This window comes from Lepisma saccharinum, chromosome 8, assembly GCF_977018435.1.
Source record: "Lepisma saccharinum chromosome 8, izLepSacc3.1, whole genome shotgun sequence".
NCBI lineage: Eukaryota > Metazoa > Arthropoda > Insecta > Zygentoma > Lepismatidae > Lepisma > Lepisma saccharinum.
In genome coordinates, this window is record NC_139236.1 from 77456906 (window position 1) to 77484893 (window position 27988).

General features: G+C 39.3%; 2 protein-coding genes across 5 annotated transcripts in view; one reads left to right on the forward strand and one right to left on the reverse strand.

Moving 5' to 3' along the window:
- Positions 1-27988, forward strand: part of LOC145991171 (prolyl endopeptidase) — a 97812-nt gene that overhangs the window by 23863 nt on the left and 45961 nt on the right. Inside the window, exon 1 of one of the 4 annotated variants that reach the window (XM_083127012.1) lies at positions 18830-18961. The exons of 1 other annotated variant lie outside the window; for it this stretch is intronic. In XM_083127012.1, coding sequence (XP_082983138.1) covers positions 18902-18961 — 60 coding nt within the window. In that variant the 5' untranslated portion in view covers positions 18830-18901. Of the gene's footprint in view, positions 1-18829; positions 18962-24982; positions 25274-27988 lie in introns of those variants that run through there. 2 more of the 4 variants (XM_083127013.1, XM_083127014.1) reach the window with 2 other exon arrangements.
- Positions 9379-10679, reverse strand: LOC145991561 (uncharacterized). The gene has a single exon (XM_083127602.1). The coding sequence runs from the start codon at positions 10638-10640 to the stop codon at positions 9546-9548; it is 1095 nt and encodes a 364-aa protein (XP_082983728.1). The 5' UTR covers positions 10641-10679; the 3' UTR covers positions 9379-9545.

Sequence of the window (27988 nt, forward strand, 5' to 3'; positions counted from 1 at the left end):
TTAAATGATCTCCCACCTCTTGTGGGAGTGAGGCCGGCAGTTGGTAGATAGGCACTGACCCTCACAGGCTGTTACACCACAGGTTATTATCATTAATCTATTGTAGTTATGCTTTAAAATATTCATAACTCCACAGGAGATGATCATTTACTCACAAACTTAATTTCTCCTTGCAACGCTGAAGAATTTCCAGGAAATATGGACTCTGCAAAAGTGTCACACAACATTCCAACTGACTTTGTATTGGCTGCTACTGGTAGTTTGGTATGGATATCGGCTCAACCATAATATCAGTTACTTGTTTCTTTGTTCTTCAGTTATTTGTCTGCAGATCACTGAGGTTATCTATTTGGTGGTGGTGTGTGTGTTTCCTCCGAGAACCACAACCAAGTATGAAAGCAGGTCTGTGATCCAGTTTTTGGAACACTGGGAATATGTGATGAAGCAAAATTCAACATGAAACTTAATGGCATAGTTAGGAGACGCATCTGCCTGCATCGATAAACTGCTAAATGAATTGCAGAAATGGCTCTGGGCACAGGTGGCGTATTTCTACAGTGAGTCTCCGACGAGTGCCATAGCAATGATGGTGATCATATCGAGAAGTTATTCTCACGCTAATACATATGTGACCAATAAATTATCCTACAGGAACTTACTTTCTGAATACCCTTCGTAGTTAATTTTTCCTAACAGTATCAGTGCATGTGTGAACTTGACACTTCTTACCCTGAGCATTTCTCTTTCAGTATGCTGTGTTTTACGAGAATGAAGAATGCCTGGGCAGTGCACGAATAATTAACCAAGGTCCTTCATTATATTCTCTTGGTAGTAGCAACCCGTGGATAGTTGAAGAAAATTTATGACATATGTATAGAGTAGGTCTGTACCGATATGAATGTCAATTCTAGGACTGAACCGATACCGATGCTGATGTATCACAAAGTAATGGTTCGATTTTTTTTACTGATGCCACCCAATATGTTTCTGGCATTTTGAATGTTCCAGGGGCCTGCAAGAATGCTGCATGACACTTCCGCAGAGTCTTATTATCCTGGAGTTATGAAACATTTGAAGCTTTCAATAATTTTGTACCAATATTGTGTAAAAAATCTGTATTTTGTGATTAAATAAGAGGTAATCGTATATTCTGATGTATATTTTGCATATTTTAAAGCAAGACTCTGGTAAATTGATGCTTGTAATTGGAGTAGAATACTAATATTAATCAATATTTTGAAAAACTGTTAATGGTTACAATTTTCAAGCATTGGTTTCGTTATCACACAGATTGATTGATTTTACTCTGCTTTTTGTGCCACTTTTGACTAATTTGCGAAGATGGGGATGAGTGATGATGTGATGAAACTGATCAATTGACACTCGCAAACATCCATGCCCAGGCTGTGATATGAACCTGTGAATCGGTAAGTACAGTAGAATGTCGTTTATCTGCATTAATTGGGACCGAAGGTAATGCGGATAATGATTTTTGCGGATAATCAAACATGTGGTTATTTAACAAAGAAAAGCACATACAGTACAGGTTCATTTTATACATACAGTATGTGCCTAAATTGCAGTACTGTACCTGTACTGTGTTATTTATGCAGAAAAATAATCAGAAATTTTTCTTTGGAACAGATTCCGTTTACCTTTATCACCACTTGCAGAGGCCATGGCTAGTACAAAACAACACAAGTCCTCAGTTCTTCACACACATAGAAGCACTCTTATAAAACAGTACTGTACTGTACTGCTAGTTTCTGATAACAATGCTAACTAACTAACTCTCTAGCCTTCTTAAACCCGAAGGTTCATGGCTGCAGCAACACAGGCCTTCCATCTTTCCCTTGAGCAAGATCTATATACTCTTTTCCATCCCTACCGCTTTCCTTTAGGTCCATCTCAACGTTGTCCCTCCATCTTCGTCTTGGCCTTCCTACAGGTCTCTTACCATCAGGTTTCCCAACAAGAATCCTGTAAACTCCTCTTTCCTCTCCCATTCGTGCCACATGGCCTGCCCACCTAAGTCTTCTTGATTTAATCATTCTAATAATATCTGGACATGAATACAAATTATGTAGTTCTAAATTATGTAACCTTCTCCACTCACCTGTCTCCTCATCCCTTTTAGGTCCAAATATTTTCCTAAGGATCTTATTTTCAAATACAGTAGAGCGTCGATTATCCGAACGTCGGTCAACTGAACGACCGCTTAACCGAACTGTGTACTCGCTCACTTTCAGATATCTGTAATGAAAAAAGTACGTGACTTAGCTGCTCGTAAGCGTGTAGGCTTGCTTAGACAGACCAAAATAAAGGATTTTTTTTAAACGTTAATTTTGTGTACTGTGTGTATTGTTCATGCAAAATGCGTATGTAATATGTACATATTTTTGTTTAATAAACTGTACCACATACTATATATTCCTACTAAAGTTGCCTTTGTACGTTACTTTGTAATACATACTTAAAGAGATGCCTGTTTTTATGAATAAATTTACTGTACAGTACTTCTTTTTGGCAAATAAACATGTACAGTTCGATTATCCGAACAAACCAGTTTTCTGAACACCCATGTCCCCCAATTACTTCGGATAATCGACGCTCTACTGTACTCACAATTTGTGTTCCTCTTTCAATGTAAGGGACCAAGTTTCACATCCATATAATACTAGAGGCAAAATTACTGTTTTGTATGTTTTAACTTTTAGTTTCTTAGATATTAAACGAGAAGACAAAAGTTTATGAAGAGAGAAGTAACATGCATTTCCTGAATTAAGCCTACTTTTTATTTCCTCTTTAATATAATTTTCATTTGTTAATATTACTCCTAAGTATTTGAATTTGGAAACTCTTTCAAACGAGTTGTTATCAATAATTAGATTTTGATTATTACCTAACACTTGGTTTTGGCCTGTAAGCATATATTTAGTTTTCTCTTTGTTAACTTCCAAACCTATCTCTTTAGCAGTTTTGAAAAATATTTTAGCATTATTCTTAATTGTATTCACATCATCCCCCAGTAAGTCTACATCATCTGCATATGCTAACAACTGAGTCACACCATTTAATTTTAGCCCTTCGTTAGTTTCTTTTACCTTCCTAACAGCATATTCTAAGGCAAAATTAAAGAGCAATGGAGATAATGCATCTCCTTGTTTTAACCCATCATGAATTGTAAATTTGTCAGACATATTAATACCCACACGAATTTTACTTTCTGTTTCACTGGTGCATATTTTGATCATACTAACAAGCTTTTTAGGTATTCCAAACTCAACTAATATATTATATAATTTATCTCTTTTGACCGAATCATATGCTTTTTTGAAATCAATGAATAGCTGATGGACATTTTGATTATATTCCCACTTTTTTTCAAGTGTCTGTCTGATGTGACAAATTTGATCTGTAGTTGATCTGTTACGTTTAAATCCACATTGATAATCACCTATAATTTCATTAGAATATGGTGTTAGTCTTGTTAAAAGAATGTTGGACAATATTTTGTATGTTGTTGAGAGTAGAGAAATTCCATGGTAATTATTGCAGTTCATTTTATCACCTTTTTTAAACACAGGAACAATTATGGATTCTTTCCAATGTTGAGGGATTTCTTCTTTATTCCATATTAAACAATATGGATAACAATGCTAGGTTGACAAATTCAAAGTTACTTGGCAGATGTTCCCACCCCTTCAGCTTAATTGTTTTTACTCAACTTTCCTTCTGCAGGGTTGTCGGTCCATGTAAAAAAAAACTAAAACACATCTAGATCCAGTGTACAATTGAAGAAATTGCTTAAATTGTGTCAAAACTGAATCTTGCTTTTTTGAGTATGCGGATAACTGACGTGTGGATAAACGACGTTCTACTGTATATCAGCATTGGTAAGGGATCAGTTCAGCTCGAGTCAATACCCTTACTAATGTCAACATTTATGCTTGAAAAATTGTAACAATTAAAAGTCGTTCAAAATATTAATAAGTAAGTACATATTTCACTGTCCCACACTGGGGACATGCAGTCTAGCATGTCAGCCTTTCGGCTTGGACTACAGGACATGTGTTGGTTCGAGTCTTCTGGGAGGAAGTGCAACAACTTTTCTCCTGAGATTTCGGCCAGTGTATGGGATCAGTCTCCCCTCACCAGTGTGAGGATACTGGAGAGATACGAAGGAGTAGCATAACCTGGTCATGAAAAACCAGGGGCGTGCCGTGATCTTTCGTGATAGGCAAGCGATGGGTTAATTTTTTGTTTCGGGGGCATACATACCGTAAAATCAAATCTTCGCTGCACGGTTTATAAAAAAGAAAAACAGCCTTTCGATATAAACTTGGAAATTTCAACCATGAAGAAAATAATGATTTACTTGATATTTGAGAGCAACTGTAAATTAAATTACGTTCTTTTTTAACCTTGAAAATAATAAACATCCTTTTAGCATAAAGTTTTGATCTTAAATAAACTGACGGGTTTCGGTTTCTCACTTGGCTAGAATTATGAATCATGGCTTGTCTTCAGTTGGATGCAAGCGTAGATGTGATTCTGGGAACGTTCATGTCTTTGCACTGCATTATAAAAATTGCTCAAGTCACTGTAGCTTGTATAGTTCCATGTTCCTAAATTTGTATTGAACAAAACACATGGCCAACAAAATAATTTATTAAGATCATTGCTGCCACATAACCACATAATATTGTTGTACTGAGATGTTTTAAACTGCCTAATGAAAACTTTCCCATCTTTCTTAGTTGGTTTGGTTATGCACAGTTCAGGACATGATCCCTCATGATTCACAATCACAAGCTCCAACTTTACACCATATGTTCTCGAACTGAATGGTTTTGAAAGAAGGTCCCTAATCAAGGCCTTACCTGCAGCACAGCAAATCGATGGCTCTTCTGGTATGTCAACCATGGTGGAAAAGTTTCAATGTAGAATCATACTTTTACACCAGGTACAAAAACACGACACAAGAAACAGAAAGAAAACAGCACAATATCACAGTAAGAAACAACGCACATCCCCAGCACCCACGCTTCTAAATTCACCTTCCTTTTCACCCTACCTGCAGTGTTACATACCCTCCATATTTCCGAGTAACTGACCACATGACGAATATGTTCAAGTACCGGCTGTGATTTCATTTCTTATAAATAGCATACGGCTGGGTGATCACTGGCTAACTTCATAATGTAATTTGTTGATTACTATAGAGTTTCAAACATGAAAATCGTGCCGCGTTAGGTGGTGCAACGGATGCACAGAAAATTCTGGAAGTTAGCAACACTTGTGGCCAGTGTGGACGAATTCTTTCCAACACCCTTTCCAAAGACAGATGTGATCTTGGTGTTGCTTGCCCTTGGCCTTTTTTCTTCGTAAATGGGGATGGACAGTGTCCATGCAAGAACTGCATAAGTCACTCAAAAAGCAGGGAGAAAGGAGAGCAGTCCTCTTCTTCTAACACGGTCAGTTGTGCCGCATCTCCCAGTGTCATAAAGGGTGTAGCCGGTTTATGTTTCGAGGCCAAAGAACAGAAAATAGAGGAAATGAAAATTCTGCAATGTAAATATCTTATAGTAAATAAATTCCATTCTAATGTGTATAAAGGTATTGAAAAACACGAACTTAAGATATCAAAAGTGTTTTAAAAAACAACGTAAGCGGCGCTTGCCTCACATTTCCTTACCCCACGCTTCTGTGAAAAACCTACAACACCAACTGGGAATTCTTCATGCTGACCATACATCATCCTGTAACTGGTTGAATGATCTTCCACCTGTGCTGAGGCTGGCAGTTGGGTAGATAGACCCTGGCCCTCACAACCTGTTCCCACCACAGGTTATTTAAGTATTCCACTACAATTACAGTAAAACCTCGTTAATCCAGACTAATGGGGTAGATAAGTTGACCGATTTAACTCTTTCACTGCGGACTTTTTCAAGTGAATGTGGCCTTCGCTGCGTAGTTTTTTTGAGGATTTTTCAGAATTTAAAAAAATTGTAAATAATTATTCTAGAACCCTACTACGTATACTACTTCTACAAAAGTAAATCAGTTTTCTATATAAGTACACTTTAAGGTAGATTTTAATGAAAAAATATGCTTATGTTATAGTCTAGCACTGACAGGTAGCTTTGAAGTTCTTTTTTGTGTGGTAGATCTCAAAACTATGAACACCACCATTTACAGAATCACTTTCACATTCTGAACATGAATCTGTACCACTCACTAACACATTGTCAACACAGTCACTTTTTCCATCTTCTCCAGCACTAATTACATCTGATCCACTAAATTCACAGTCCAAAGTAACACCCAAAAGCTCTGTTACTTCTCTGTGATCTGAGAGTTTCAAAACCTTATGCGCTGCCATTCTTGTTTACATACGCACGGTGGTACACGAAGTTAATTTGTTCAGAAAAGAAGCACGATTTGTCCTTGAAAACTAATTGAAACGAAAACCGCTAGGTGGCAGCATCATCCAGTAATGCTTTCGTTATGGGGCGACTTCACTCGACACCAGCAGTGACGAGAATATTTCAAATCGACTGCAGTCGCTTTCCGTAAGTTATGCATATTGAACCAAAGTGACTCAAGTCGCTTCCCGCAGCAAAAGAGTTAACGAAAGTCTGGATTAACTGAAATAACCTAAAAGAACAGTAGAAGGTGCATTAAAACTCGGTTTATAGCAACAAAACACGTTTATTATGGTGTATTTAAAGGGCATAGGCCTAAATACACTATACAGTACAGTGCAAAGTCTGCGTCAACAGAATTTCATCAGTGGTTGACTGCCTTTTCTTTGGTAAGTTCCCTTGTTGACTTCTAGCCACATTTAAAACGTTACATTCTGCTTTTTTTTTTTTTTTGCCTGTACGGATTAAGCGAAGTCCGGCTTATCGGGGTCCAGATTAATGAGGTTTTACTGTATATGCATCAGTTTACTTTGTTTTGCTTTCAAATCTTCAAAGTATTACTCTTAAATGTCATTTGATACAATGCTGATACTAAAATAATGACAATTATGCATTGTTGCATTATTTCCAAAATTATTAGACCATGCAAAAGTTTTGTTGCATTTTTGGAGACTCCACAAAATTTGCAAACCCTGGGGAATTATCGGTGAATAAATTCTAACCAATATTTTCTGATACATTAACGTGGATATCGGGCCAGCCCTAGTAAAGAGTGGTGCATAGCCTAAACCTTGTACCAACTAATTGTATAAACACTTATAAAAAGCAATGACCTGTCAACTATGCGTATAGCTTGTGGTAGGACATTTTTCAATTGTGTAATGGTACAGTTAAGAAATAGGGAATAGAGAATCAATAGATGTGTGTGCCATAAATGTATTACTTTTTTATAAATGTTTACATAATTATTTGCTCCAATTTTTTTGAAGTGTAAATATGTAGTAATATATACAACTTTGTTAATAAATATTTTTAATACTACTTCACTCCATTTTCATTAGTAATCAATATTATTGCTACTTTCTGCATTAAAAGTGTTGGGAAGTACTATATGACTGACAATGTATATGTCAATTGGTTCATCATCACCATTTACATTATCACGGAATAGATAGTTCATCTGACAAACATTAGGCTGCATTTATTGTGCATTATTGCAATTTCCTCAATGGGTACTAGGGTTGGCCTTATTAACATGGAGAAAATTAGATTTCTGAATTAATGTGGTTGCACTTCTTAGAATTGTTCCATGTCTTACAAAAATTGCATGCCAAAAATTTTAGTTAATAGAATAATATTGCTGACACTAGCAATGTGTATTCCATGTGCAGATATAAGTCCCATCGCCATATTGTGCTTGAAGTCTTTTGTGAAGACAGTTTTGTGCCTTCTTTCACAAGAAATTTCATCACAACATGCTGGTCCATGTTTGCATTCACAGGCTTGTCCACCATCTTGTTTAACAAGTGATTCATGCTGTCTGTGACATTAGCAGTGTATGAGGTAACAGAAAACACTTGTCTCTGATAAGTAAAGTATTTTGTATATGTCTGGGTGTGTTCTGTTATTTTGAAAAATTGCCGACCTCCAGGTGTTCTTTGTGAGTGTCCCATCATCAATCATATGATGTAATACTTGCATCATATCATCACTCACCTTCATTTTGCAATTAACCAAAAGTGGCAGAAGAACAAAATAAAATAAACTAAGTCAATCAGTAATTATTTTGAAAAATCAAAAGTCCAGGTTTAACTTGAACAATCCTCATACGTGGGTTGTTCAATATATAAGTTTCCCTATGCTGTAAAAAAAAATATTTTTAAGATACATTAGAAAACTATACATACATGTGTAGGAGGATCCTTCCTCACTTCTCCACATAATCCCCATAGAGATTCAGGCATTTGTCCCACCGTTGCACCAATTTGTCCATACCCTTTGCAAGAAAATCAGGGCTCTGGCTATTGAGCACTATTCTCACATTCCGCTTCACTTCTTCATCTGTTTCGAAACGGTAACCTTGCAATTCAGACTTTAACACCGGAAAAAGATGGAAATCACTCGGTGCTAAATCGGTGCTGTATGGAGGGTGGAGCAGCCGTTCCCACCACCAATTCTTCAATTTTGTGTTGTGTTTGCACTGCTGAGTGGGGGCGAGCGTCATCGTCAAGAAGAATGACACCAGCTGACAGGAGACCTGGTCGCTTATGTCGAATTGCATTTTTCAGTTTATCCAATGTTTGACAATAACGATCAGCATTAATTGTTCTTCCTTGTTCCAAAAAGTCCATAAGCAGAACACCCTTAGCATCCATGCTTCTGAACTCCTTATGACGCAACTGCAACGCCAAGGGTCCCGGGTTCGAATCCCGGTCGAGCTTGGTTGTTTGTGAATGTCCATTCATCAATTTCATCACTCATCCCCATCTTCGCAAATTAGCCAAGAGGCACAAAACGCGAAGTAAAATAAACTAAATCAATCACAATCCTTATGATGCGAGCCAGCGTTTTCCAAACAAGCATTTACTTTTCGCCCTTCAGCGCATGCACCTTCACGTCTGATAACGAATCGATTGTTGTTCCTTGTAGACGAAGGATGGCGCTTGTCAGCCATGTGCTTCTTTTTGATGGCATTGCTTTATACAATATTTTATAGCACAGGGAAACGTATATATTGAACGTCCCTAGTATTTGGATAGCTTCTGGAGTTTTGGGGATATCACAATGGGTCAATGTGTATTATTTGTTGCCTGTCACAGACAAATTGAAGTAATGTTTCAGTGGTATTTTTATAACTGGTGCTTTCAGAGATAGCATTTGTAGTTGATAGAAATGGCATACAGAACCATTTTTTAAGAGTACACTACTCAAAGCAAAGATGTACACAAGATAATTATTATTAATGCTTTATTGATGTAAACAGAATACCCCAGTTAATGTGATTAATTTGCATGCACTACACTTTATCCAGAGAGCATATCTTGGAAATGATCCAAAGTTTGTTGACCATATGTTTGGTACAAGTAGTATCAAATAACATGATTAAGAAAATGTCCATTACAAATGGATTGTATCCAGTTCAGTTGCACTCGTGTTCCTCAGAAGTCGATGTCGTCCACCCTCTGCTGAGTGAAGCCTGCAAGGGTTACATCTAAGATTGTTATCTCGGACCCAGAGCCACGAGAAAATGCTAACAATAGCTACAAACATACCCACCTGGAAGCCAACAATGAGAGACCAGATCATTGGCAAGCTATAGTCACTTGAAGCATCATCATCGTCAGTTTCATCATCAATTATTTTCTTTCCCAAGATGATATCAGCTGGTTTGACTTTGACTTGTTCCAGTCCGACATCACCTTCATTTACGAATTCGACATCTGCGTTCGGATCCAGAATTGTGCTGGGTAGGGTGATATTTAGCACAGTACCACAAACAGGAGTGTGTGAAATGTAATGCACCTGAAGATATTCCTCGAGTTCGTTCATTTTGTCATTGCACGTGAAAGAATTCTTCGATATATCAAGCGTTTTCAGATGTAAAAGAGGAGTCACTGTTTCAATGTCAAAGTGTATCAAATAATTTTCACTAAGATTTAAAGTTGCAAGACTCGGAAGTAAGTTGAATGTCGAGTGGGGTAATATTGTTTGCCTGCATTTTCCTAAGTCCAACTCATGAAGAGAAGTCGAACTCAAAATGGCCTGCCCTTCTGCGATGGTTGAAAAGGGATTATCCCTAAGGATAAGGTTAAATAACGAAGGGTTGTCGTGAAAGGTTTCAGGATAGAGTGAAGTAATCCTGTTCCCAGAGAGGTCCACATATTTTAGTACATTGAGTCCACGAAATGCTCTCTTACCCACATGAAGAATAAGATTACGAGCTAGAATAAGATATTTTAGTTCTCGAAGATCCGAATCTTTGAACTCGTTGTCTTGCAGCTCCCAAATTCCATTTTCACTAAGATCGTACACTTGAACATCATCGTCCACACGAGTTTGAATATTCAGCAAACCTTTGTGTATGCAGTCTGCTCGTTTTAAGCCGTTCCACATGTAACACTTACAGTAATTTCCACACTCACATGTTGTCTTTTGTGCCAGACTAATAATTAGGATAATAGTCATTACGAATCCTGTGTTGTTATGGAACATTTTTGGCTAGCAGTCCATAAACTTTTGATCAAAATGAAGGGCAGTAGCCTGCAAGAGAAGAAAATATGAATCAGAGTTGTTTTTAATTCACGCTCTAAAATTAGTTGAGGCTTGTAGCCTCAAAGCAGGCTGATCTGTTCAGTACATCCCGTCCCCTGGATATGGGAGTTCTTCGTTTCAAATTAGAGACAAATTCAGTTATTTATTATTAAAACTGAATAACCAAGGTTAGATTGATAAAGTTAAATGTAAAACACAAGGGTTAGATTGGGAGTTCGTTTTTTCATTCTACCACTTAACCCAGAGAATAAATTGTTCCTAGAGTTCTTCAAAAATCCAAAACTGAAATTTTTATGTGAGAGATCACATGAAGCAAACCTAATGAGTGAAATTCCTCCACTCAAACTTTCATTTTCTTGAATGTAGCATGTAAAAGTTAAAAATTAAATAGACTAAAGTATACATTTTAGTAATGTATATAGAAGGAAAACAACAGTTATGCCCATCAAGTGGACTGATATAAATCTCTCCCAATGAACATAATAACAATATAACCCATGGCATAACAACCTGTGATAGCCAGTGCCTCCCTACTGACTGCCAGCCTCGCTCCCACATGCCTCAGCAGAGGTGGGAGATAATCCAACAAGTCAGCATGATGAGTTCTTGTAGGTTTCCTGACTGGGTTACACTGCTCATTTGTAGCTACTCAATTTCCTCATTTTAATATACGTACATAAATTAACATCATTAATCAAGATATAAAAAGAGACTCTAACTAACTACTTAAATTCATTATCATAAGTTTAAAAATTCAGATAAATGTATAGGGTATCTATAAAAGAACTCCTGGGTTTTGAAGCTAAATATTTTATTAAAAACTGAAACTCAGGAAAAAGTAAATACATATCTTTGAAGGTAATGTTATCAAGTTTTGTTTACAATTTAGTAAATTCCAATGTGTGCCCCGTTTGTAGCACGGCAATACGATAATCAACTTCTTGCCACATCATGGCCAGCATGTCTGGGGTGATGGTTGCCACAGATGTGATAATTCATTGCCTTAAATGGTTGACATCTTGAATTTTCTTCCCTTAAACCATGTTCTTCACATGTCCCCATAGGAAAAAGTATAAGAGTAAGATCCGGACTTCTTGGAGACCATGGAATAGGTCCTTTCCTTCCAATTCACACTTCCAGTTTCTTTAAACGCCTTAAGCCATTGACAAATTGTTTTGTCCGAAGGCTAAACACCACCATACTCGCATCGAAAGTTCCGCTGTACAGTAATAACAGATCCAGTTATTACAAGCCATATCACACACTGCACCTTCTGTTGTGGCGTCGTCGTTGCACTGAATTGCACCGACTGTGTTCGGCTCGGCTCGGCCACTTCAAGGTCAACGCTGTGCAGCGTTGCCAACCTTTGTTGGAATATACTCGAAGCGGCGTGAATAAAACTTGATGAGCTACTGATTTCAAGGTAATTGACTAACCTGAGTTACCTAATACCATTTGCATGCTATCATTGTTTAAAACCCTGGAGTTCTTTTATAGACACCCTGTATTTAACATAAAAATAACATACATACATACCAATGCACAGAATAAGCTAATTAGTATTAATAAAGCATTAAATTAATACTTTATTAATTTAATACTTTCAATGTTGAGACACTCTACTACTCATTTTGGAGAAGGAAATTTAAAGTGAATATGTGAATGTGAGGCTATTCTGTATACGTTAGAAGTTTTGTGGGATAGAGAAATATATTTCTTTTAGAAGAAGACAGTCTGAACCATGTGTCTCAGAAGTAGTAATAATAAAATATATTTATTTAAGTGATAATCATGACATGACAACCAGATGCAAAACTTTGTTTTTTTTGAGTAACTTACCCTTTTCTGATCCTCAGCCATGATTTGCATCATTCACACATCTTACAAGGCTTACATAGTTGTTAAAGACATATTTTCCTGCAATACTGAGGGCAGGGTGAAAATTCTTTGTTATTACACAAAACATCAATTTTTCACATGCACATATTAATGCAGGAAAATATCCATATCAAAACTTTCTTCTGTCACAATGTCACAATCTCAAAACTGATTTTAATGTAAGGACACTTGGAACGCAATTTTGAAGAGAATGGCTTAGTTGTGTTCCTTATCTTATCTGGGAAAAGTTTATCTTATCTGGCAGTATTTGGTAATCTTTGAGTCATTTATTGTGCATTCTCATTCCAAAGGTGGTGAAATGAGAGGTAATATTGCAATATTTCCTGCAATGCCTATCATTGGAAGCATGGGTGTCGCCAGAAATTTTTGTAGGGCGAGTGGTCAGGCTATTGATACTAGAGTAGCTGAACGCTGAAGTAATAAGAATAATTGTTAATCTATCTATCTTCTTATATATGAATGCGATGAATAGCGATACTCCTAATGCCGTTCAAATCCAAGTTCATCACCTATCGGCATGGGGGGTGAAAAATAAAATGTCAAGAATGACCTAAATTAGTGTCGAATCCATAGTTTTCGGAGTCGCTAAGCTAATTGGTGACATTCACGATAACCAAACTTGGTACACGTATGACTTACAATCTGGGAAGAAATACTGTGGGGCAAGACACCCCTGGCACCCCTAGGTGTGGGGTGGGAAGGGGGTGACATGTAAAAATAATCGAAAACAACCGATATTAGTGCGGAATCCATAGTTTTTGGGGTCGCTAATATGAACAGTAACACTCCCAATGCCGTTCAACTCCAAGACACCCCTGGCACCTCTAGGGAGGGCGTGGGAAGAGGTGACGTAAAAATAATCGAAAACGACCGATATTAGTGTGGAGCCAAAGTTGTCGGGGTCGCTAAGATAAATAGTGACACTGCCAATGCCGTTCAACTCCAAGACACCCCTAGGGGTGGGGGTGGGAAGAGAGTGACATGTAAAACGACAAATATTTGTAGAATCCATAGTTTTCGGGGTCGCTAAGATGAATAGTGACACTCCCAATGCCGTTCAACTCCTAAGACACCTTTGGCACCTCTAGGGGAGGGGGTGACATGTAAATCGACCGATATTAGTTTGGATTCCATAGTTTTCGCGGTCGCTAAGATGAATAGTGACACTCTCAATACCCCTCAACTACAAGACACCTCTGGCACCCCTAATGGAGGGGGTGGGAAGGTTTGACATGTAAAACAACCGATATTAGTGTGGAATCCATAGTTTTCGGGGTCGCGAAGATGAATAGTGACACTCCCAATGCCGTTCAACTCCAAGACACCCCTTGCATCCCTAGAGGTGGGGGTTGGAAGGGGGTGACATGTAAAAATAATCGAAAACGACAGATATTAGTGTGGAATCCATAGTTTTCGGGGTCGGTAAGGTGAATTGTGACACTCCCAATGCCATTCAACACCCAAGACACCTCTGTCACCCCTAGGGGACGGGGTGGGAAGGGGTGACATGTAAAACGACCGATATTAGTGTGGAATCCATAGTTTTCGGGGTCTGTAAGATGAATAGTGACACTCCCAAAGCTGTTCAACTCCAATACACCTCTGGCACCCCTAGGGTTGGGGTGGAAAGGGAGTGACATGTAAAGATAATCGAAAACGACCGATATTAGTGTGGAATCCATAGTTTACGGGGTCGCTAGGATGAATAGTGACACTCCCAATGCCGTTCAACTCCAAGTTCTTTTACACTATAGTTCAGCGGCGGCTCAAGGGGTAGATCCGCCGTGCCATTGCACTACCCTCAGAAGAAACGCATACCTCACCAAGTATTGTTAAATGAATACATTGATAGTTTATAGACAAGGAGATTCGAATCTTGCAACCGGCCAAGCTGTCGTGACGACCGCCCCAACCTCCTCACTGCATCGCCAGCTGTTCTGTTTCGTTCGTACCCTCGCGAGGCAACAGTCCGTGCCGCCCAAGAGCTGGCCTAACCAAGTTGACACACGTGCAGAGGGTTGAAGAACTCTCAGCGAGGAACATTTCCACCATGAGCCGAAAACAAAGTGGCAGGGGATGGGCGTGGGGTTAGCCCATAAATAAGACACCAACCGTGCCCGTTTTCGCCTGGCACGGAGAGGGAAATTTCGCAGTGTTGACACAGTTGCCCCCTTCAGAGATAAGTCGCTAAATACGACTGATTTGTAAGACCCGTTGGGGAAGTAATTTCTGCCTACTTTTGGAGAAACGAACCTAGTAATTTTCCAAAGTTAAATGAACATTTTGATAAAAGATAGATGCGCCTAGAGGGCCATACAGACTTTTTTATAAATATAAAAATAAAAAAATCCTATGATGATGCGGCTTTCCAGTTGGAATACGTGTGCATGGGGGAGGAGAAGGTGAGAGGATTTGTTTTCCCCTTCCTCTTCTAATTGTTGTGTTTTTAGGGAAGTGTCCTGTAGTGTTTAAAGATAGGTTAGTGAGTGAAGATGAACCGGAATAGTGCGTTATTACTTAAACACATATTGTTTTCCACGTTACCAAACGAGGATAAACATCTTGGCCAGTGGCGCAACCTCAAGGAGGGGGTGTGCATTGCGGAGGCTTTTTTTTCGATTTCTTGATCACGTTGGCACTACCCATCATAGTTGCCGCAGGCCGCCACTGATTTTAAGTACAGATTAAGTTTAATTTTCAAATGTGAAAACTATCCCTCCATCACATGTAGTCGCTATAGATGGCATCGAGACGAGAATTGACCTGTCTCGTCTCGAAGTTATAAACAACATTTCATGGTGTACAGAGGTCATTAAGATAAACAACTTTCTTAATAATTTTGTTGTTGTTAACCTGTTGTTTCGACGTTATGAGCCCTAGAAAAACTTTGGTTTGCCCTGGATATATAAATATGTAACCACGCAGCTGCAGCCCAAGTTTAAAATTGCCAACATCCGTGGGGTTCGAATTCCAGCCTCGGCACGGTTATTCTTTCAGTGCCAATTATACAGGGTGTCATTTTAATGGCGGCCACGGACCACGGGAACGTATAGAGGACATCAAAACAAACAACTTTTCTCAGTAAAATTTTTCTCGTAGGTGCATCGTTTCAGCGCTACAGTCGTTCAAAAAAGGCCGTTTTGCCGCCTGAATGCTGGCAACCACACACAACATTTGAGTGCATTTGTGACGTCATATCCCGTCGTGAAGTGATGCGTTCCAGGGTTGCCAGGAAGACACACATTCTATTAAAAATGACATAGCTACAATCAGCCATATTATGTACCGTAAAACAAAACGAGAAAACACGTTCTGTAACCTTACAGGATGTAAACAAACGTTACGAAAAATGGTAGAAAGGAAATAGAATTCAAGTGGAAGTGGCCATATCGAATTTTGTCTCGGCTTAGATGTCAAATATTTGTAAATCTAGTTACTAAGTTGGCATCTACAATTTAGTCTATCCAATTCGTCCTTCTGATACTAGTTGTCTGTGACACACTGAACAGATGACAAAATAGAAATGAAAGCACTCAAAATTCCAAAGGTAAGAACACATAATATAATGTATATTCAAGCCATTATGAGGCAAGTGGCAAAAATGGTTGAAATACAGGGATATAAGTAGTAGTAATACAAGCTCTCCAACGACAGTGTTTATCTATGCACCGGATACACATGTAATTGTTTGCAACTCTGAACAGGGCAGTATATTCGTTACTGATTCATCATTACGTTGTTAATGTGGTTGTACGTGTTTTAGTCATAAGTTTCAATAGGTTAATGTATACTGATTTATTACCACGAGTAAAAATCAAAATTATGGAACAATGGAATGAATGGTGCAAAGATCAATTTAAGTTTGTGGGCAACACATATAGATGGATTGCAGAATTTAAATCTAAAGTCCCTTGGTTCAATTCATACACACTCCCACGGCAAGTCATAGTTTTTATTAATAGATTAAGAACAGGACACGTACGTACACCAGCACATTTAGCAAAAATAAAAATTAAAACTCAAGAAAATTGTAAATGTGGCAATAATAATCCTGATGCTCAACATTTAATTCTAGAATGTCCAATCTATTCAGATCAACAAATCATACTCTACAAAGGTTTTCAACGTTTAAAAATTCCATTTCCAATATCACTATCATCCATTTTAACAGATTTATCCCCTTCATTAATATGGATGGTGTATGCATATTCTCGAAAATGTAGACTTGAAATATAAAGTGATTTTTAAGAAACAGCAAAATGGACAAAAAAGGTGAATTATTTATAATAATTATTATATATTTGTGATTCCGATTAATTTGTGAGACTAACTATCAACTTTAGAAGAAAACATTAAAACAAATAAAAAACAATAACGATGTCCAAAGTCGACAAGATAATGTTGACAGGGACAAAAAAAAGAAGAAGAAGTCGTAATGTAACAACGTGAACCTCGGATGCTTCCGTTATCAACACAAAAGTACCACAAGGCATCTGGAAACAAACCTGCAGATATCAACCTTGCAACGAGATTTGCAAATATTTGACATGTAGCTGGGCGTAAACAGCCACATGCAAGCTGTAAGTCCAATAAAATTTATTGTTGCTGATATTTGATGTGTAGGCTGAGACAAAATCAAAATCTGATAGTGACACTTCATTTTGAATACGTTTTTTCACCATTTGCATATCGTTGGTTCACTTCTCATTTCCCCGGAGATGACTGCTGATCTTCTGGCTGGTAGGCTATGATGTTCGGTCTTCTCGCTTCGTTTTACAGCTAATAATGTGGTTGGTAGTTTGTCATTTTTCACAAATTTGCGTGTTACTTGCAACCCTTCCGTGTGCTGTTTCGCCGGAGGAAATGACGTCACAGATACGGTCAAAAGTTGGGTTGGGTTGCCAGCATCCAGGCGGCAAAACTGTAATTTTTGAACGGTTGTAGCGTCGAATTGACGCACCAACGAGAAAAATGTTACTGAGAAAAGTTGTTTGTTTTGATGTCCTCTATATGAATCTGTGGTCCGTGGGCGCCATTAAAATGACACCCTGTATATTGCACTTATCATCATCTTCATGATTAACCAAAAGTTGCAGAAAATCGAAGTAAAATCAACGAAATAAATCAATCAGTCAACAAGTTTGCAATTGCCACTAATGGACTGACTTTGCAATTTCTATAAACAAAATATATAACTTACCGACCTACGTGATGTAGTAGTTATCACAGCGTGCTACGACGCCAGGGGTCCCTGGTTCAAACCCCGGACTGGCTGAGTGTCCCTTCATCATTTTCATCACTCATCCTCATCGTCGCGATTAGCCAAAAGTGGCAGAAAAGCGACGCTATATAAAAATAAATCAAAATTGAATGTCTGTATTTTCTTATTCTCGGTCTCGTCTCAACAAGTCTCGAAGGGCACGGTGGTGTTCTCGTCTCGAATTTTAACCAACCCCCATGACGGAGTGATTAGCACAGCATGCTATGACTCCAGGGGTTAAGGCTTTCGAATCCTGGAATGGGCATGGATGTTCTTTTTAAGTATTTAATCATTTTTATCACCTCACTCATCTTTGCTATTATCCAAAAGTGGCAGAGGGGCGAAGCAAGTCAATTAATCGTCCAGAATTTTACCACCGATCTGAGGCTTAGCACCATCTACACCCTGTCTTTGGAATCTGTAGAGCAACGCTACGCTTAAAGGTAGAGAAGGGGAGAAAGCGAATCGGCGGAGCAAGATAATGCGCGCTGCTGCAACGACTGGTAGCTGCAACCGCGTTTTCCCCTCCATTCACTCACTTCCCCTCTCACGCGTTCAATGCTCAAGCCCTCTCGAGTCCACTACCTGCGGAGAGGCTTGTGTTTCGTTGGACAGAGTGTAGATGCGGTTCTGCAAAACTAGGTCACGGTTCTGCAAAATGCATCAATCATTTACCGAACTCACAAATCACATTTCATCGATCGTTCAGAACTAAACATCCTATTGACAAGGGCTGAAAGAAGCTTGCGCCTCCTCTGAGCGTTAAACTGTAAACAAAAGCTTTCAGCGTGACAGCAAATCGCCGATAAGACGGGGTAAAAAGCAAGCGACACGCTACATTTTCAATCCGATCGAAATTCAGACAACTTACATGCAGAGTTTTCACGATGTTATCTTTCGTTCCCTGATATTAGCACACGACATTCATGCATTACTATCCGTATCGATTTCGTCCACTTTGCATCTAGTAAAACAACATTGCAGTTGTGACCCAGTGAGTGAAACAGGCCAATGATGGCAAGACCTGTTGGTCGACAAAAGGATGGCCATTCTTGGATTTCTGCGAACATGTATTGGAGAAATTTTGGAAGTCATTTTAAGGGTAAGGTTTATTTTATTATTATTTTTTTACTTATTCAAGTTTCAAAACGCACAACACTGAGAATGTAAGTAACCAAAAACTGCAACTTTTGTTTAAGTATATTTTATGGTTCAGCTAATTTATCTTCCTGGTCAGGTTGCGAATTTGTGAAAGTTACAGATTATTCCCCCTCCCCTGTAGGCCCAATTATTTTAAAGTGTGACATTATATTTTATTTTCCTATAAATAATAGCCATATTTTTGTACGCAAGTATTTCCATTAAGCTTTCAACAGGAGACTTTGTTATTGAAAACGAACAAACGTGCTTTCAAACGCCAGGAACGTAATTGTTCACAGCGCATCTGACTCGATTTTTCACAGCACATCTGTCTATTCTCAAGTCCAAACAGCCGACCCCAGTCGCGGAGTGGTTAGCACAACGCGCTATGACGTTTCGGGTTCAAATCCCGGATGGGCATGGGTGTTCTTTGTAATGTCCCTTCATCAATTTCATCACTCACCCTCTTCTTCGTGATTAACCAAAAAAGGGGGGATGGGAGTTACGTAGATATATTTTTTCAGTCGTTTTCACTTTTCCATCTTTTCCTCCGTTTGACGTTGTTTCTTTTAACAAGGAATATTCCAAAGGTAGGGTTATGAATCTCTGTAACAATATTTTGTCGCCCCCCCCCCCCCCCAGTCACTTTTGCCTGACGCCTTCAACTTTTTGGAACATCAGTAAGTTTTACATTTCAATAGCTTATTCCTTTAAACTAAATGTTTTCAGTCAATCTCGACCAATCCACCAGGTATCGAACCCGGGCCCCCTTGATTAGAAGACAACGACGTTACTTACCACTACGCCATCGGGGAGGTCAGTAAAATACTCCTAGAACTACGTTGAGGTACTGCAAGGGGTGAAGCCTGCTTTACATTGGTCGAGTAGACGGGAGAGTACCTGGAGCGAGTAGGATAAGGCGAGCTACTGTCCCCGTGTAAATACTGTAACTGGGGAGAGTACTGGAGCCAGTAGTCAGGACAGTCGAGTGGCTGTCAACGGAGGACAGCGACTCGACCGAGTAAACGCTTTCTGAGGACAATATAGAGTCTGTGTCTGTGAGTGTCCATGGAATCTAAATAAACTACAGGTGTATATAGTTGAAGAGATGAGACTTGATGTATTTGGCGTAGGAGAAATAAAATTAAAAATAAGGAATTTACGTTTAACCAAGAATGATCGAAAATAGAAAAATCAAAGAAATTAGTTGGGTTTTTTTTCCCTCCAGACATGCATTATTGTATTCATTTCTCGTGAAAAAAAGTGTGTAAACCGTTTCAGAACTTTTTTTTTCAATCGACAACGACGTCGATGGGTTCATTCTGTGAAAAGAGCACCAAACAGCTGCAGCTACTATCCCACTTTGCTGGAGCCGAGTAGAAAGTGTGTAAACAGCTACTCGCCATAGAAGAGTCGAGTCGAGTCGAGCAGACAGGCCAGTAACTCTCTCGCTCACTCGAACAATGTAAATCAGCCTCAACTCTCGATATATTACTACTTTTTATGTCGCATGATTGGCACTTGCTATTTATTTCTTTTTAACTTTTTCATTTATGTAACGCTTCATTAGCATGTGAAATTTTTGTTAAAATTATAATACGGTTTATAAAATGGCCAAATGCTATGAACGGGCAACGTACGACTAGAAAGTTTCAGATTTCACTGATTCTTACAAGAAGTTTACACGTGCCCTTGCCCTCTTTTAACACTACTTACTGAAATCAGTTTCTGTAGCATTGTCGAAGTCCTTCGAGGTATTTTCTTTCGCGGAAACTGAAAACTTCAGCATAGAATGCTGCAGAACAAGAAATAATCACTTTTTATGTAAGGAACTTGCATTTTCTGTAAAGCGACAACATTATGCCCTTGTTTCCATTATGTACCTGCAGATGGCGCGAGCGTCGAAAGTCACGCGGTCTCACCAGTGTGTCCAAACGTGCCTTTTTTTTTTTTTTTTTACGAAATTTTTTCTTCTCTTTTAACTATGCTTACCTAACCTAACCCAACCTAACCTTGCCGGAAATGGTCCGTGGGGCTATCGTGAATGGTTTTTGGGACTATCGTGAATGGTTTTTGGGGCTATCCGTCAATGGTTTTTGGGGCTATTGTGAATGGTTTTTGGGGCTAACGTGAATGGTTTTGGGGCTATCCGTCAATGGTTCGTGGGGCTATAGTGAATAATTTTTGGGGCTATCCGTCAATGGTTTGTGATGACATAATGAACACGAAAGTAGGTATTTTTCGGTTAAGAAGGTTGAAACACTGCATACCCGCTCCAAATCGACAAAACACAAGCACGACGCGCGATGATCCATGACGAGTGCACGCCATATTGCCTGTTACCCAAGCGGAACAAGGAAGACAAATAATGACTCGTAATATGAAAAGTTGACACTATTTTATGAAAAATGGCATAACTTCACTTTAAAGATTAAAGAATCTTCCGCAATGCAGAATAGGTAAGTATCAATGCTAAAATTAACGAAATAAACGAGTGAGAGGTGTTCGGGCGATATCGCATAATTACGCGGAATCTTCCATAGAAGTAAGCGTTTGCCTACTTCAATCAAGCTCCGGCTTGGTTCACAGAATAGAAAGAAATAAGCTTTGGTTCCGTCGTCTGCAGTGACGTCGTCACGAGCCTACACCGAACGGCACTCACCCCCCCCCCCCTTTGGTGCGGTACTGAGGATTGCTAACAAACCAATTACAATATTATCTACAATACAAATTAAACAATCTTAAATACTAATTATAGTTATTTTTTGTTGGTCACACGACCTCTACAAAATCGCTGTGACATGCTTCTGGAAAGCATGAGTAAAAAATTTTCCCCACTTCTTCACTGCCACTACACCCACACCGATGATACTGGAAAGTCGAGTTACAGCGCCTAGAATAACGTAGTGTGGAAAACGGCATGCTTCTGCGCTCTCTGGGTGGTTCCACTCGAAAATGATCCGCTAGAGGCGCTGGTGTTGACCCCGGTGCTTGGTGTTCGACTGCTTATAATGGAAGTAAATGGAGTTTTCGGTGCAACGTCTGATTCTTTTACATGAAGCATTTCTATGAATGTGATAATTGCTATGATATTTGGTACAATGGTCGCGAAGATATTAACGAACATTCTAGACAGTCGACCACGTTCTGTTATCGTCATACTTTCGTTAATAATACGGGAGAAAAAATACGCGTGGAATGCTCTTGGCAACTACATTTTTGTGTATGAATTAGGTTCGTTATTATTATCATCATCATTTCTTTTAAATATATACACACTGAAGCATTTGTATTTTTGATATTTACTGTCTCTTTTCTTCCGCTTTAAACTAATCGCGGCGATGATGATTGCATGAAACGACAAAGGGAACCCCACAAAACTTTCTTAGTGCCATCGACATGAGTGTAAGACAACTTTCAAACCAAAGGGACAAGCGACACGGGATGTTCACACTGTCACACTAGTGACACACACTTCCAGATTGTAAAATAGCATTCATTGCACATGAGGGTCCAAACAGCAAACGACTCGTTCATATGGCGTATTCGCGTGCTACTTGTTACTTCGGTCGGAAAGCTCCTTAAAGGAAGGGCGCTGAGACCGAAGCGACGCGCTACAGGGGGAGTTTCCAACAAAGTGACAAGCGACATGGTGCCTTCAGTCTATTAGCAAGCGTTGCTTGCGAACAACAGATAGGCGACACGATAAACCGCACATTACAACTACAGATCTAGGCGACACGATAAGCAACACGTGTCGCTTCTGCGTCGCTCAAACTGGGCCATTTCCTCAATAGCTTGCAACACGTTGCCGTGGTTTGTTGTTCGCACATACGCGATGCAATGAGTGTCTTGCTTTAGTGAGATTGCTCACCAAAGCGACAAGAGGCACGTGACACTTATCGCTTGAGGATTTCACCAACCGAACGCTGGCCTGTGCTTCCCGTCATGCCGCTACGATGTGAAATGTTGCTCTTCATTGGCTCGTTTCCAAGCAACATGTGTCGCTTCGGTGTGAAACTTGCCTTGGACCGAAGGACCCGTGTCGCTTTGGTGTGAAATCCTCGTATCGTTTGTCGCGTGTCGCTTTGGTGTAAAATCTCCTTGAGGAAACGGTGCAGTCAGAGCTTGTGTCCCTACGGTTCGAAAGGCTGAATTGATTTCCGACTGCTCGCTTTCAAGCGACATTTGTGGTTTGTCGCCTCGGTATGAAATATCTCTCAGGATACTATTTATATTCTAATAATTCTAATAACATAGAAAAATAAACTCTAATACACAGTCCAAGACCTGACGTCCGGAATCACATTGCGATGTTTCTTCTTGTGTTACGCATGCTATTGATTTATTAATTTTATTTTACTTTTCTTTCCAAATTAATGCCTTTTCGTGACTGCAAATCACTCCACAAATATAACTGTTTCCATCAATTCACTTACCGTCTTTCTAGAGAAACTAATCTACACAATATATTCCAAAAACTAACTAAGCCGCATTACTTTCATAACAAAATTAGCACCTGGGTCGATCGCACTGCCATCTACTTGTCATCGTCTCGGGGAACCAGTTTCTTGGGTCGTTTTCCACACTACGTTATTCAAGGCGCTGTAGTCGAGTACACCTCGCATAGGGGGTGCTCGTTCGGTGGCGCAGATCGTATGCTCAGTTGTCCATGGATGCATTACGTCATCGTCGAAAAGCTAGGCACGGAAAAGGCTGGTTCCTTATGCAAATATTGAGATATTTGACAACGAATATCTTCTAAAATATAGTAGCAGGGGAAAAGTTACAACTTTTACTGTTAAGATTCATCCTTTCTAATCAATTTATCACAAAGTTGATTCAAATGTGTAAAATGATTTTCAAGAAATTGTGTTACGAAGGAACCCCTGTTTTGTTTGGTTTTACATAACCCTAAAAGTACATTTAGAGACTGTAAGGTCAACTCTCGATATTTCAGTTATATTAATAATTTTCATCACAACGTCTTGTAATAATTAGCCTATTTGTTACTTCAATAACCTCCTCGCAAATGTTTCTCGCATATTAAAACATAGACGCCATATGATTGTCATTTTCTGTTTATTTCCTTGTAATGCTGACCTCCGTGGCGAAGTGGTTAGCACAACGCTTTACGATGCCAAGGACCCCCAGGTTCGAATCCCCGCACGGGCATGGGTCTACTTCCCTTTCTTCAATTTCATCATATCATCACGCATCCTCATCTTTGCGATTAGCCATATATGAGAGATAAGCGAAGTAAAATAAACCAAGTCTAGCAATCAATTATTTTTTAAAACTCTTTAATTCTTCTTTAGCATGCCACGTTTTTGTTAAAATTATATTACGATTTGTAAAATGACTAAGTCGGTAACGCGTCTGACTACCATGCTAAAGATTCCGGGTTCGATCCCCGGCCGGTTCAAATCCGGGAACTTTTCTAACGATGGAAGCGGCCCCGGCGCCCACTCAGCGTCGAATAATATGGGTACCTGGGGGAAACCCTGAGGGGTAAAGGCGGTCAGGGGCGTGATGCTGATCACATCACCCCTACTCACGACCGGATCAAGAAAGTGTGGGGCGTTACCCCACACCCCCTATACGCCTTCATGGCGTAATGCTATGCACAGGGAGCACTTTACTTTTACTTTTTTTTGTAAAATGACGAAATTCTAAAGGAGAACACGCAACTTTCTTTGTATCGCATCGGTCAGAAAGTTTCAGGAATATGGATTTTCAAATTAATTTTTTTCACTACTTTGCCCCCTTTTAAAAGTAACGCGTTTTCAATTATATTACTAATCATTAAAAGGATGCCTCAATACCATCTTGGAGGATGACAATTAATATTTTCCCCCTCCTAAAAGTAATAATATACTTTCGCTCTCTGAATCTCCCATATAAATGCTAAAGGCCTTCTTCAGCCGAGCTAACTGCTTCTCCGGTGACGTCATGCGTTCGTGCAAGATCGGCAATCTTCGGATGGCTTTACCTAATCTCTATGTACCTTGAGCTCGCATAAGATAGCTGTAAAATTAATTTCTCAAGGTATTTGATTAGGTTTATACCACGCCAGAGTCTAGTATTTTATAGACATTATAAATAACTAGCTACGGGACTTTGTTATCAAGGGGTAGGGTTCTATTCCCAATAGAGGTGCTTTACACGGTGGTTCATATCCCACTTTAAACATCATATCAGTCCCAACTAACCTATCTGAGCTAAAGTCGACCTAAAACAAACTATTTACGGGACAACTACAGTGCATCACAACGTAAGTACATAATTTGTGTGATGTTCTTGTTAGTATATATATTTTTTTAAACAAAATAAATTCAACATCAGTTTTAGTGCACGGAAAAATATATATTTTGGGGTCCGTTTGCCCACTGTACCCCTCGAGAATTACGTCGATTTTTTTTAATCGACAGACTTCAACGTTTTATGTAATATAAAAGTGGGGTAAGAGTCTATATTAGATGCTTTTCCTAAGGAATACGTGCCATATATCGTTGGAAAGCTTATTGTATAAGGAATGAAATAACGTCGGCTACACTCTAGTTTACGCCCTTCTTGCCCACTCCTTCTTACCCGTTTACGTCTTTCTTGCGCACTCCATCTTGCCCGCTTACAAAACCTTGCTAGCGCTCCGGCATCCGTAGGATAAGTAAGTTTTTCTTTTTACACTTTGTCACTAACCATTCACGGGAACGAGGTATGCCTACGAGGTTAGGTTAGTTCCTTAGCACTCATTTCACCCCTAAATATGTGCTTCATCATCGAAAAATGTCCTCAGTACGTTCAATCACGCATATCCGGACAACATAGGTCTTTCTCGATTTTCTCCTCCAGGATATTTTTCCTTGCCTTGGGATTTACGTTGTTGAATTCCTTATAAAATAAGCTTTCCAACGATATATGACACGTATTCCTTAGGAAAAGGACGTAAACTAGAGTCTTACCGCGGAATTGAACGTTCGGAGGGAATTTTTCGATGAATAGAGTGCTAATGGAACCTAACCTAGCCTCGTAGGCATACCTTGTCCCCGTGAATGGTTTGTGGAGCTACCCGTGCATGGTTTTTGGGGTTAACGTGAATGGTTCGTGGGGCTACCCATGCATGGTTTTTGGGGTGAACGTGAATGGTTTGTGAGGGCCTCCCCGATGGCGCAGTGGTAGCGTCGCTGCCGTGTAATCAAGGGGTCCCGGGTTCGATACCCGGTGGAGGCACAAGTGGTTCGGATTCCACTTTAAACTGTAGGTCCAGTCCCGATTAGCCTTACTGTGCATAAAGTGGACTTAAAACACCAAATCAATCAATCAGTCAAGTGAATGGTTTGTAGGGCTATCGTGAACAGAAACTGGAAAGAAGAAAAAACAAACTAGTGAAGCACACGCATTGGTAACATTATAGTTTAAGGGAAACAGATTTCTTCAAATTTACAGGAGAAAGTACTTACGGAAATCATTTTCTGTAGCGTTGTGGAAGTTCGTGAATGTAGTTTTGATCTATTTCAATGCGAAAACATGTCGCTTTCTGCGAAAATCTTTGTCCGACACACTGTTTCTGCTGCCGCCATTTGCTTTCTGCGTGAGAGCACAATGTTCCGTGTGTTAAGATGATGCAACCTCATAGTCAGTGTTTCAGCCTCGCCGTGTTTTCACTAGAACATGACTTGTCAGGTATTTTTAATTTTGTTTTTATTTTTTTAACTATGCTTGCCTAACCTAACCGTACGGAAAATGTTTTTTGGGGCTAACGGGAATGGTTTTTGGGGTTAACGTCAGTGGTTTTTGGGGCTAACGTCAATGGTTTGTGCGGCTAACGTCAGTGGTTTGTGGGGCTAACGTCAGTGGTTTGCGAGGGTAACGTGAATGGTTTGCGACATATTAGCATAATTTTAAATCCGGGCACGAAAGTAGGTATTTTCCGGTGAACGAGGTTGCAACACTGGATAAATTGATAAAACACTTGCACAACGCGCCCTGAACCAGTATGCTATCGCCTGCCATAATGTGTTACAGAATCGAAATAACAAGTAACAGTAAGTACTCGTAAATGTAAGAAATAGACATTATCTTAGAAATGCATTATTTCACCTTAGGAAAGTTCCGCATTCCAAAATAGTACGTTAGCAATGTAAAAAAGTGGGAAATATATGATTTATAGGTGTTTCCCTTATACTATAATAGTACCAAAGGACGGCAAGTAGATTCTAAAAGTGTTTCCAGCGTTCCACAAATGACGGAGATATTTGATCGCAAAGTATGACCCGCTTAAGGACAAGAAACTCCTATTCCGAACTGCTATCACTCATTTTTCCCGTACAAAATTCCCAAACAGCAGCAAAACTAACATTCCTGGCGTAACAAAAACGTGAAATCACTATTGGTACCAAATATGGCCCTCCTAACCTAATAACTATTTCCAATATGAATGAGAATACATAATTTTTGAAAGTACTAAGAAAACAACGTAAAATCACTATTGTGACAAAACCTGGACCTCCAAACCTAACAACTATTACCAATGCGAACAAAAATATATCATTTTAAAAAGTACTAACCTTAAAACAATGCACTTTCTGCTACGTGGTTGCAGGGGCGAAATGTGTCAATTGGCAGACGAATCACACATTTTCATTGATAGCACTTACCACACTAAAAATGCACGCCCACCTTCCAAAGAAAATCCGGGCAGTACCATGTCACATGACGGTCTCACTTATTGCAGAACACTTTAGCAACCTTGTGTTCTGATGTAACGAGGCCTACATTGTTAGGTTAGGCTAGCTAGGTTTAGTACTCTTAGCCTAAATAATAATTTGTTATTGTATTTATGCTAATGCTACCTAGCCTAACCTTGTAGGCATTCCTTGTCTAACGAAACATCATCTGCAGTAAATCTCGTACTCCCTGATATAACACCAGGATTGCCAACCTTCAATTTCCGATATTTCCAACACGGCTCCAAGTTACAAAACACAAA